This window comes from Balearica regulorum, chromosome 2 (assembly GCF_011004875.1).
Source record: "Balearica regulorum gibbericeps isolate bBalReg1 chromosome 2, bBalReg1.pri, whole genome shotgun sequence".
In the NCBI taxonomy this organism is placed as follows: Eukaryota; Metazoa; Chordata; class Aves; order Gruiformes; family Gruidae; genus Balearica; species Balearica regulorum.
In genome coordinates this window covers 97595154-97608324 of record NC_046185.1, presented here as the reverse complement: position 1 = coordinate 97608324, position 13171 = coordinate 97595154, and the positions used below count along the sequence as shown (strand labels likewise).

The 13171-nt window shown below is 45.2% G+C and overlaps 1 protein-coding gene across 2 annotated transcripts in view; it reads left to right on the top strand.

Annotated features, from left to right (window-relative positions):
• Positions 1-760: 760 nt before the first annotated feature.
• Positions 761-13171, top strand: part of ADTRP (androgen dependent TFPI regulating protein) — a 35201-nt gene continuing 22790 nt past the window's right edge. The window contains exons 1-4 of one of the 2 annotated variants that reach the window (XM_010300572.2): positions 761-854; positions 1013-2071; positions 9566-9700; positions 11178-11279. In XM_010300572.2, coding sequence (XP_010298874.2) covers positions 1919-2071; positions 9566-9700; positions 11178-11279 — 390 coding nt within the window. In that variant the 5' untranslated portion in view covers positions 761-854; positions 1013-1918. Of the gene's footprint in view, positions 2072-9565; positions 9701-11177; positions 11280-13171 lie in introns of both variants that reach the window. The other variant, XM_075745021.1, reaches the window with a different exon arrangement.

Below are 13171 nucleotides of genomic sequence, written 5' to 3'. Positions count from 1 at the left end.
GTACTATAGCAGGACCTCAGAAAGAATGGTGTGAAGATAACTTGTTAAGTGCTAACTGCTTGGTGCCTTTGATATGCAAATCACTAATAAAAAGGGCCCTTCCATGCCATGGTCCTCTTCTGTTCCTGCCTTTTGTCACAGGGATGAGTCTTAACAAGCTGGAGCAGAGGAAGCAGCTCATGACAGCACTGTCCCTCCTCAAAAAGTCTGTAAAGGCAATTGAAAACTCTTTTCTGGTGGATTTTCTAGGAAAAGACCAGTGACATTGTTAAGAGTCCAAAAAAAAATTCCCATCTTTTTTTTTCCTTTTTTTTTTTTTTTTTCCTGGCAAGGGTTTTTTTTCCTCCAACCTCAAACAACCACGAAAGGATCTACATCTTTATTTTTCCTAAGCGAGGCAGAAATATTTCATTGGGATTGCGATGGCTGGAATGCCTGGGGAATCTGGAATCTGGTAATCTAAATTAGGGGAGAAGTCAGTGAAACGCAGGAGGATATTGAAGTGTCTCAGTGCAAGGGCCATTTCCCAACACGCATGCACACTGCTGTCTGAGGTCATCGAAAATCATCCCACGTGGAGCCTTACGTCCGGTATCAGGGGGGGGAAAAAATGCAAGAGAAAACCCCAAACAAACCAAAACATAGCAGATTGCTCAATGTTGCCTGTAGGGGAAAAAAAAAAAAAATGCTGTCTGCTTGGCCGAAGCCCAGCTTACCCCTGGGGACAGCCTCCGCAGGGGTGAGAAGAGCACCCTCGCTCCCCATCCTGCGTGGGGAAGGTCCGGGTGCGGGCTGGGGCACAGTACCCGCTCCCTGCTCCTCGCTCCCCACCAAGGCACCCGTGAAACACTCAGGTGGCGATTACTGCTGACAGTACTGCAGTTACGTGGGCTCTGGCCCAAATAGGAAATGCCGTGTGTATATCCAGTGCTAATTAGGGCTGCTTGGCGAGGCGGGAGGAGAGGGAAAAATGAACATATCCATGGGAACTTTTTGGATTGCTTCATTTTAGGATCATCGCACGAGTATCAGCTCTTCTCTCCTGTACCCCAGCCCCAATGGCGTGATAACGCGACAGCAGGGACCAGGGGCTGTCTGAAGGTGAACGGCAGCGAGTAAAGAAGCAGGTAGGCGAGACGTCCAGCTCAGTGCTTAGTTTTTGTCATCCAAGGCCTTTGCCCCGTGCGTCCGTCCCTGCCAGAGCTTCAAAGCGACTCGGGTTTTGGCCGACCTGCCGTGCAGGGTTGTGAAGGATCCCAGCTGCGTGGAGCGGCGTAAAGGCGGCAGAGCCTTTTCCCACAAAAAAATGTCAACGCTTGCAGTGATTTTCAACCCCAAGGACCTTTGCCTACAAATCCTCTCAGCTTCCTTGCCACCTCCATAGCCTATCAACAAATCAACTCATTTTTCTTTCACAGACCGTTAGGTTTCCCACTTCTTCCTTTGGCACAAGATTAAAACAGTCGCAGAGGCTTCCCAAGCTGAGCTGGAGACATGGCTGCACCCATAGCTACAAGTGAGGAAAATACTGCTTGTTTTCACTCGCTACCCAAAGCGTGACAGCCTGTTACACAAAATCAGCAGCAAAGCTCCCCCTACTTTTGCAAAAAAATCTCCAAAAACTTATGTAACTCTGCAACTAATCTTCACTAATCTTGAGCAAGGCATTTAAATCCGGGGAATAAGCCTATTCTTGTCGTCGTCCCCCTCCAGCCTATCTGTACAGCGAAAAGGGAAACAAATAGAAGCAAAGTTCACAGCCTTGTGAATATTCCTTTCGACGGGAGCAAAGCGGCAATGTGTCCCGAGTCTGCTCCAAAGTAAATCCTCCTGCCCTGCCGTTACCCATGCACAGCGACCGAGGACCTTAAGAGCAAAGCTGCTTTTGGACTGATTATTGCTTGCTGTTAGCTAAAGCATGGAAATCTCTACTCTCACAACGTACCATTGCCTTGCTTTTGTCTGGTATTTTTTCGTCGCCTATTCAATCACGCACGTAAGAACAGAAGAGCGGCCATCTGAAGTGTTCCTTTATGGTGGGCAGTGGAAATATTTGACAGTCCTCAATCTGGTAAGCAAATCGTGTTGTACAGTGATACCAATACGTCTGTTTGTTTGTCTGCCATCTGTGCCTCAAGACATATGCAGCTGGTATATTTGCTGCTGTTAAACTGCTTTCTTCAATGGTTTGTACCCCCAAGAAAACCAAGTAGGGACCCATGCTTGTGCTGTGAAATGCATTCGCAGGTTTTATGCAGAAAGAGTATCAGCTGGCAAGCTGCTTGGCTTTCAAAAAGTACTCTGAAGCTAGCTGCCTCTTTGAAAAAGAGACAAGCTATCAGTGAGGAGACGGACAGAAAGGTAGGGTATGTCCAGTCAGGGGACCTTCAAGTTTGATGCGTGTTATCTAATCCTTAATTCAATATACAATGCTCTTGGAGTGTGACTTCAGTTTTCTAATAGGCTTTTATGTCCTGTAAATTACAGAAAAGGTAAAACAACGCATAGCACGGTGCCAATTTAGCCGTTCAGAGCACATGCTTAGTTTGAAAATCAGTTTAGAGCACGAGGGAAAGAAGTTCCAGCCTGCGGAGAGAGATGCTTTTAACACTATTACATGCTTTTTAACAGTGCTATCAACCACTTGCTGCATTTCCTAAAAGTACACAGAAACATGTAGACCATAATGTGTTCTGGTTCTCCTAACAGGCCAACGTTTCACAAGGTAGAAAACAAAATGAGAGCACATGAGGTAGATACCCTGGGGGAGAAGGCTTGTTCACAGTCCAAGTGGTTCATCAGTGACTCGCGGTGGTGGTAGCAGTGGGGTGGAAGGACGGAGTGTGGAGAGGATTCCTACAAGGGACATGTTTTGGGGACCCTCGCTAGTCTGAAGGGTGACCACAAGGACCGTCGTAGCCTTTCATCCATTTGGTATGACCATCAGAGTTAAATACCGGTGGGAGGTCTGGCCCGGGGTACGTTTATCTCTACTTTTACTCTTCAGAAGGGATACTCTGCAGTAGAGTTCAATGAAAGCCTAAAGGCTCTCCAGCTCCAAGTGGGGCCTTGGGAGACCCCGGGGGGGGGGGGGGGGCAGGGAGTTGGGAAATGTGGGTCCATTCCAACCTCAACCATTCTGTGATTTTGTGAAATATTTGCAACCAAGAGGCAGTGAATGGCCCATAAGGTGGCTACGACAGCCTGGGCTTCAGGGAGACACAGCACCCTTCTCAGTGACCAAGAGGGCTGTGGAAGGATGAGGGCCCATATATTGCTGTATTTAGGATGGCATATGTGTGGTTTGTTGCTATGTTATCTTTGTATTGGTACAACTGGGCTTTTTGTGACGTTTTTAAAAAATATTTTTTTCTGAAACGCTAACAATCAAATGGTCAGGGTTCAACAACCTTAAGGATAGTCAGTTTGTCCTGCTGGGACATACGGCACAAGACTAAAACACCACCAGCCATGTCGCTCCCTGTGTGCCCTCTCCTTTAGTTTTTGGGTAAAGCTGGCCCCATTAAAGTACCAACGATACCCTCAGTCAAAACAGCATCTCCATCCCCTAGCACTGTTATGAGATAAATCACCCAGTATATGACACAGCTCTAAAACATGACATCAAGAGGAGAAAGCAAGTAACCCATCTCACAATATTTTGGAATGCAGAAATGCTCGTTGAAATTAGCCTCCAGCTTCCCTCAGTGACCAGCAGTGGATGATCAGGAAAAGGCTGCACAAGACAAGAGCGTGTGTAAGTGTAAAATCGACTTTCCACGGCTCTACCTTCACAATGGCATACCTGTTTACCCAGACAGCAAATGAATCCAAGCCAAGGTAGCTAATACCCATTCAAAATCTTCCCTTCACCTATCTAAAGGAAAACCATGCCTGTTTATACTTCTGATACCTTCCCTACCCTGTGGCAACGAGTGTCACAACACAAGCGTGCCTTGTGTGAAAGAGCAGTTCATTTTGTTGGTGTAAACCTGCTTCCTACAACTGAATTGGATGCCCCTTTACTTCTGTGTTATAATTTAATTGTCCATCCCTGTTCGCTTTTTCTTTGCCACTCATTAGAAACCTCTACCAGATTTTTCCCCTCGGTTATTCTTTTCTGCAAGCTGGAAGTCCGAGCCTTTTTCATCTCTCTTCACAAAGGGCTGCTTCTTTCATTAAAACATCCTTGTCGCCCTTTGCGGTAGTTTTTTCTAGTTTCAGGAAGGGGTAAGTAGGGCAGGCTGCAGTGGTCGAGCTATGAGCACAGCATGGATTTATGCAGTGGCTGAAAGGTGTTCCCTTGTATGTTGTTTATTTCTTCTTAACAATTCTTAACTCTCTATTTGTCCTTTTTGATTACTGGTGAGCAAGGAGCCAGCAGTTTGAGCGAGCTATCCACAGCAAGTCAAACATTTCTTTCCTGGATGGTGATAGTTAATTTAGAACCCGCTGTTGAAAAATATATAATTGAAGTTGCTTTTTTTTCCAAAATGCATTGCATTGTATTTACCAACACAGATTTTTCACTTGCTATTTGATCTCTCAGACACTCAGTATCCTGAGATTCTTTGGCAATTTTGCAGTCAGGCTTTGCTTTGACAGGGAAAAAAAAAAAAAAAGAAAAGAAAAGGAAAAAAAAAGAAAAAAAAAAAGATTTACAAAGCTTTACCACCTCAGTGTTCACTCCCTTCCCCAGCTCATTTACGGATCTGCTGAACAGCTCAGGTCTCATTAAATCTCTGTGAGCAGGGGCCCTCGCTCCATTTCTCCAGTCCTTTGTCTCCCATCTTTTAACCGCTTATTGATCCGATCCCAAAGCCAAAACAGAGCTGTCAGCCAATGGGGAGATGGTTCGGGCTGAAGATGTTGCCTCTCTCTCACGCAGAAAATGTGGCAATGGGGCAGGGTGTGCAAAATTACTCCTTCATGGCCGCTAGTCCTTCTTCTACAGACATGTGGGTTTTTTCCAAGAGAGGATTGCCAAAGTGGGAAAAGGGGCCCTGGGGAGAGAAATGCCCTCACCCCCCCTTCTCGCATTGATCTGGACGGTGTTTGTGGCTATCTCTGGGTGGCAAAGGTTTTCTGAGCCACTCTGTGAGGTAGGAAGAGGGTGAGAAGACAATATGGCCCAGGGGGGCGTGCAGCAACCTGAGGGGCTCCACAGGACGTAGAACAGTTGTCCCATGGTTTGGCGTTAAACCGCTCCCTGTTGCTGCTGAGGGCCATCAAGGAGCAAGAGGTGGCTGCCAACCAGGGGGGCATCCATCAGGTGCACGCCCAACGCGTTACACTTCTGTGCTTTTGGACGTAGTCCTAGGAAGTTCCTCAGGATGCCGGGAGATACAGTCCCGGGAAGAAGAGCGGGCAAAAGGTTCCCGCTGGGCTGTGCTGGTTCAGCGGGGCTGCGGCGCTGGGCAGGGCTGGGCCGTGCCGTGGAGGCTTCCCCCGGAGCCAGGCACGCAGGGCCCATCTCCAGCTCTTCTGCCTGACTCCTGCCCGGCTGCGACTGCCTCCCCTCTGGCAGCGGCTGGCTGAATCGCTTGGAAATTTTCCCCAAAAGATTCCTCTTAGCTCTTTCAAAAATTTCCTTCTTCGGAAAGCTGCCGTGCTCTGATCTGAAATGGAAATACTGGGAAACGTGACATTTTCCAGGGAATGGAAATGCAGCTTGACTCCTAGCTCTGCTGGAGGGATGCTGAAGGAATTTCTTCTAGATATGTCCCTCTCTTAGCACTTCATTCAATTCCCCACTAGTCACGCGGTTCTCCCAAGAGAGCTACAGCTCTGACGTTACTTCAGATTCATTTATCTAGTTAATGATCATAGCAATCAGGATTCAGAAAGGAAATATTTTTGTAGAGAAAAGAAGAAGAAGAAAAAAAAGATAAGTGGGGTTTGTATCAAAGGAGTTCATTGACCAATTATTGAACAGGCAGAAACAACAGATAAAAACAGTTTTGTATTCATTCGTCTGTTGCACAAAACAGTACAAGCTGAATCATTCGCTGCCTGAAGTATCCAAGTTCATAAAGATCTGCTCACTGCTGTAAATCTATAAGTCACTGCACAACAATCACACTGCATCTTTAAAAACTATTAATTGCAATCCTGCCCCATTTTATTCCTTACGCTTTTGTCTCTCATAATTGAAATATTTTCAATTCTCCTGAAAGCTGTTTTTTATTTATTTAAAAATAGACCCAGTATTTAGTATACATATTTTCCAGGTTGTTATCATGTGAACGGATGCGTGTCTACACTAACCATTGACTGTTATGTCTAATAGACTACTCAGAATATTGGATTTATCCCCCCTTAAGGGCAGAGCTTGGAGCCCGATTTATTTGTACTGGGTAGAGATTTCAATATACACATATGGCTAGATCTTATACGTGAAAGTAAATCATGTCAGGTTAGTTAAACAGAAACACCCCTTTGATCACTACAGCAGATAAAAATTAAGGTTTGTCTTTGTCACTCTGACTCTCAGTTTGGAAAATCAATCTGGCCAAATTAAGCATTTCTACAGAACCCAGCACCATGGAGCTCTGTGGGGTCTAGAGAGGAAAGCAGCATCTCTCCGACAGGGATAATTATATCCACATTGTCCTCTTTGGGTTAATCATTAGCTTTCTGAATGCTTCCAGTCTTCCTTCTGTTCGTGTGGGAATACTTCAGGGGATCCTCTTTATTTACAGCAAGTGGATTTATATTCCACGGGCGGCTGCAATGCATTTGTGAGCGCCAGCACTGCTGTTTGGGAAATTCACAGGACATCTGGAATAATTTGATGTTTTCATGTCTTTTTTTTTTTTTAAATGTTAACATTTTCCCATTAGTGAAGGGCTGCGAGGTTTGGATGCACCTTTCTTACAGGAATAAGCCTGGAAGAGTGCGGGTTTGGAGCTCTGACTCAAGTCTACCAGCGGTGCTCCCTGATAGACTGACCGTTACTGAAATACTAGGAACAGTTCTAGCTAGGTTCAGTTTCCTGGCTTGAAAATTACTTGTATATTCTTCCATTGCTACTGAAAATACAGGGTGATCGCAAACTGACTGAAACCCTTTTGAACCCACCGCAATGGACAAGGGCAGAGCTATGAGCAGCACAAACACAAGCTCCTGAGACAGAGTTCAGACTTCTTGGGGAGTTGTTCATCTCCATGTTCAGCCAGAGAAATGGGTCAGGTTACACGTTCAGATAAGCATTTTCCCCTACAGAAGATAACTTTGTCCTCCCCTGCATATGACAGAATATTTACCAAACCAGGAATGTGGCTGTTTTGGGACTGTTTCTTTTCAGAAATGTTTGTTTTAGTTAATTTTGAAGGGGTGTGGGGGGAAAGAAGCAGCCTATCCCTGTCCCATGATTAATGTAAGGCTGACCATGAACAAGATAATAATAGTCCCATCCTCTGGGAACCAGGCCTCTCCCTAATTGCTTTATTGGCAATTAGTCACCATGTGTCACCAGACTGTCACCACCCTCGTGTTCATTTTTCATGCTTTTTACAGAAAGTTATTGCTGACTTTACAGGGTGTAACAAGAGCTTCTGTTTATTACCAGGCTTTTCTTAGCCCTAACAAGACTTGGTTTTGGTGTCCTGGTGAGGCCAAGGACTGGCACAGACCTTGGGGCTGAACACGTGCTTGGGTCTAACCACGCTGCGCCTCGTTACGGACTCTTCTCAACTAGATCCGTGACTCGGAGGGCTCAATCCCTACTGACTGAAATTGTGCCTGCAGTTACAGAGGCTAATTGTGATAATGGAGAGAGAGAGAGAGAAAAACACATTTAAAAGAGCTTGTTTGGGTGCCTCAGAATTGAACAAAACCATATGTGGGTTCTGATGAAGCTGCTTGGGTTTCTTCATGTAAAAACGTGGCTGTTCACCCCACGCTCTTGAGGGGAAACACGGGGCTTTGCAGCTGAACCGGGTGGTGCACGACCTCCGATACCTCGTCCTGAGTGACCCCGGGCCAGTCGCCCAGCCTGCGCCAGCACCGCCGTACCTCCACCGCTGCGGCTCTGCGCAGGGACGGGGGACACTCCACCAGTGGCACCTGGCTGCAGCCTACTGCGGCAACCGTCTGGGCTGGGGAAAGGGTAGGGAAGGAAGGATGCATCTTTTCCCTTTGCTGGGAAGCCACAAAATGGATGGGGATGGTTGCGGATAACTACAAGGATACTTTGGTCGTGCAAACTGCGGTCATTTTGCTCCTCAGGAATACTCGGTCTCTGCAAACTAAAGCTTGCAGAAACCCGTGTTTGACAACAGGCATGGTGAAATCATAGTCCCCTCCTTCCCTCAGATATTTTGATAATAGATGAATTTCTGGTGGAAAAGCATTGCACTAATTCTGTCCCCTCCCAAGCACCACCCTTCTCGGCTCCTTCAGAAACTGATGAAGTAACCGGCCACAACTTCAGACACTTTGCTCTAAATAAATATCTGATTCAGAGTAAGATCATGGCAAAAGGATCTCATCCTGAGAGCTGTAACACTGCTTCTTTCCATTTAAGCGTCCCTAGTTGCTCCAGCGATTGCAGTAGGCTGAACTTCTCATATTACATCACTCTGGGACAACTTAGCCTTAAAAAGAAGAGGGCACCCCATAAGTTAATGCAACTGAACTAGACTCAGTGCCGAGTGGAAGGTAGTGGGAGAAGTATTTTTCTGTTAGGATTTGCTTTTTGTGTGTCTGACAAATCTGCTCCAGCATGATCCGCTGTGTAGGATTAGGAGAGAAAACAATCAGAAAAGCAGTATTGGCTTAAACCACAATATTCTGACAATTTCTTACACAATTTGCACAATTCTGATTTGTCACAGTGCCCTTATCTAATTCTTTACAAAATCCTCCTAGCACTTTCCCCAAACAACCCCACCTTCATTACTTGTGAATGATTGAAAGAAAGCAAAAACCAAACAAAACACCCCCACACTCCAACTCCAAAATTCATTAGTCATAAATAGTTTAACTTACTCGGTTTTAGTTACTGAAGTCTGGATCTCTGCTTTTACACACTCAAAATCCTTTCCTGAATCGGAGTTCAGCAAAAGAGGTTCTGGTTTTGGTAACTTGGGCACCTAATTCTCATTTTAGAGTATTTGGAGCTACTTGACACTGAGATCGACTGCACCGCCAGTCCTTGGTGAGAAGAGTCTGTGTTGACTAAATGATCGGAGAAACTATTTAGCAATTGCTTTACAGGAAACATTTCCTGGCATATTTTGTTCTCTCCTGCTCAGGCACATTGAATACAACAATTAACATACAAAGTGTGAAGGAGCTGGCTTTCAACACCTCCTCCCACCCCTCCCATCTGAATCACACCACACATCTCTTGTTTAGTCTATTAAACTGTTAAAGTTATCTCCCGAACAACTTTATTTGATCGGTTTAAGTTAGTAAAAAAGATTTAGCCAACAGCTATTTCCCTCACGCCGGCTTGCAGCTCACGAACAAAACAGCTCCCTGAAGAGCAAGAACACAGTTCATTGAGGAACGTGCTAATTAAAGCTGGATGAGTTTCCCTCATTAGGTGTAATTACTTTAGGTTTTGCAGGCTGTCTTCTATGGGGTGTCCTTCCTGGCTGATGTGTTGAGACTAATTAAGAAACTGCGATGTGCTAAGTGCGTAATTTCCAGCAGAGACCTTCTTTTCAGTGTCCTGGCTTTCCCAGTGTCCACAGTAAGTAACCTCTGTATGTAAAAATAATGTTTGCATAAATGATTAGGGGTGTATAGCGTAACATGCAGATGTATAAAACAGATAAGAACTGTAGGCTTTCATTTACCATTTGAAAATAGATTTGGACCATTTAGAAGAAGAAACAGTGCTGACCCTGTCATGGTTGAAAGCAAAGCCTCTTGCACAAACTTCAGGATTGCTGTCCCCGAGCAGACACGGATTGACCCCAAAGGGTGAATGAGGTGTAACCTCTCTGTTAATCTCATGGTCCAAATAGCTGCGGATTAATAAGTTTAGGGCATTTCTCTAAAGGGCAGCATGGGCCAGGAGGACACGAGAGGGTACCTAAGAGGCAGGAAAATCTTACATCTCCTTCTCTGACTCCAGCGTGGCTTTAAATAAGCACTGGAGAGAAACAGAGTCACAGGACAATAATTGTAGTCATAGCCAACATCAGATTCACCACAGATCTACTCCCTCACAGACAATGGTGTTTATCAAAATGCTGTTTATCAGGTGCTGTGGGTTGGACAGGAACCAACAGGTTGCTTATACATGTAACTTTGTGTGAGCAAAGACTGCAGCCACCTCTGAATCTCAAGGGTCTGAGAAGCACTGCTTACATCTGGTCCACAAGCAGCTCAGCCAGCTAGCTCACCAAAAAAAGTCCTGCCAGGGATGGAGGCAGAGAGACTGGCTAATTTATCTTCCCTGTGCAACCGCATTCACGATGCTGCTGTCATATCCCAGCCCCGGCATCCTCACCATGCCCGCAGGACAGAGGCACAGGGCAGTCTCTTTCTTCCAGCACCTCACCCCCCCGATTTCCAACCCCAGGCACGAAGTATGCTCAAATACAAAGCCAGGCCAAAAACATGCAAATCAGCTTCCAGGTGTCAGTAAGCGACACCGAGGTTCATCTCCTCCAGTCAAGTTCTCCCCCTGTAAATCCTCCTCTGTTGGGACAAAAATGGGTGCCCGCAGTGCAGCTTGCACCTGCGCTGTAGGAATTAGGCTTACGAATTGTGAAGATAAGGGTGAGTTTTAGGTGAACTGTCTTACCGAGAACTGTTTTTACTTTGTTAGTGAGCAGAACAAATGCTGTGACTTGACAGCCAGTCCCTCGAGGAGAACTTCTGGACCGTCAAAAGATCCCATCTGCAATGGGAAAATAATAATAATAAAAAAAATAATAGAAAAGAAGTTTAAAGCTAATCTAGTATTCCACAGAAAATATCAGTGTTGGCAGTTTATAAAGGAGTTTTTTCTCACAGTATCAACACAGAACACAGCACCTCAGAGTAAATACCTTTCTTTATGTTGTAACATATGAGATACATGAGTTTATTTGGCAATGTCACCATTTTTCATGTAGGAGATGTTTTGCCTTCTCAGAAACGAAAGCACTAGCCAAATCGCATCAATTATGTTTGTCTTTCATTTTTGAAATTTATTTAATTTTGTATTTTTGTTCCAGTTTGTGTCTATATCCTTTTGGACACTGTATACCTACAACCGAGAGCTGGTTTACCCCAAAAGCCTTGATGGAGTCATCCCGCTCTGGTTAAATCACGCTATGGTGAGTAAGAAACACTCCGACCTCTGGCAGAGAAGGGAGACTTCACAATGTGTGTCCCACCATTGCGTTGTGTCGCTTTCCAGAAGAGTTTCACAGCTGCTTCTTTCTCACCTCCTCTTTCCTACTTACCTGAATGTGATGTTGAGCTGCACACAGCAAACAGATCCGTGTGCTTGAAGTCACCTCGAGAAGCCTTTTAGCACACGACGAACGTCAGTGAATCAGTGCTTGTCAGACCTCTGAAGTCAATGAAATGATGTGTAGTCATAGGGAGGAAAAAAAAAAATCTTTTCTCAGTTATTGTAGCTCAAAGAAATTGTTTCTGCAAACAAAAGTCTGTGAAATACTAAATGGCTGGGAGTATAACAAAGCAGTTCTTAATTCTTCAGAAAGGTGAAAGAACCAAAGAACATCTGATAGCTCAGCAGCTAATAAGCTAATGTGTGCACAGCTTTGAATAGCTGAATTGCAATGATTGTTTACAGATTTTCTATAAATACTTTCCAGATTTCTCCTTCATTTGCTCTGGTCGTTTTTATGATGTGTTGAAGAATCACATATTTCTCATCAGTCAAATGTAAGGAGGCTGACAGTAACATGGAAACCGTGGGTGGATTGTAAGGTCATGGAGGCCTCGTGGGGCTGGTGGGAAGGGGGAGAGAAGGGAGAGGTTCAGCGCTAGACTGAATCAGAGAAGCCAGAAAGTATGAAATAATCGCACAGAAGACTCATTTCTCTCCAGACTTCATTTCTTAAGTGCAACGCTTTGCAACCCGCTGCAGCAGTTTAAGGTGAATGCACAAGGCTTCGGGGCTTCTGGCTGAAGACACTTGTTAAAAGTTTTGAGCAGCCACTTGATTTAGATCTGCGTGTTCAGATACGTGTGCCGGGAATCCAAACGCACAGAGGCACGTCCGCCTTACTGATATCCGAGTGATAAACTGCAGCCATCCTGCACTTTTAACCTTATCACCTGCTCTCTGCCCACCAATCCATCTCCACCGGGGCCCTTACATGGCAGTCCAAACCTCCCTATGGTCACAAACGGGCACCACTCTCTCTCAAAACCATCATCTACCAAAAGGAAAGATTCCTCATGTCCTCAGCATCACACCGGTTTCAGGTCCGGGATGTGGTACGGGCGACTGGGTGAAGTTCAAATTCTTCACGGTAGTGGAGGTGCTGGGGACGGGGAGGGCACAGGGTGGAGCTGAGAGGAGATGGGCTCTGCTGCTTGTTTTAATCCCGGTGCACAGCTGAGAATTTGCCCTTTCCATTTCCACATTTGTTTATGACATGGGAAGGTTGAGAGGTGCTAGAATGCACATTTTTATTTCATGTGCAAGAACTCTTTGCAGGAATCCCTCAAACGTATTCGTTATAACTTCTTTCTTACCTTACCTACATCTACATTTCATAACAGAGTAGTTCTGACAACAACAAAAAGCTTTTCCACTTCAGAAATGTCAAAAACAGGTGTTAAAAAAGGAAAACAATTCTTCCTCAAAATTATTTTGACGAGAGAGAAACTTCACATAAAGCAAACCTCTATCACAACCTAGTATTTTATTTCTAAAGCTCTTAATACGTTGCAGACATCTTGCATCTGACAGTTCCTGGGTGGGAAATTTTCCTTCCAGTCACTACCGAGCGTAAAACATCTGCCACCAGAGTAGACTGATCCCCGCTATTGGCAATCCCCACATTTTGGGACACCTTCCAACAGGTGCCTTCAGGCTTAGCTGGGGCATTTCTTTCTTCCAACCCAAAATATCCACTGGGAACACTAGGAAGATCCAGGGAGCTACTGACACTTTAAGGGACTATGTCCAAGTTCTGATTGCCAAGCAGACGCTTTTTCTTTGGGTTCATTTCCTTGCACATTGCTATAC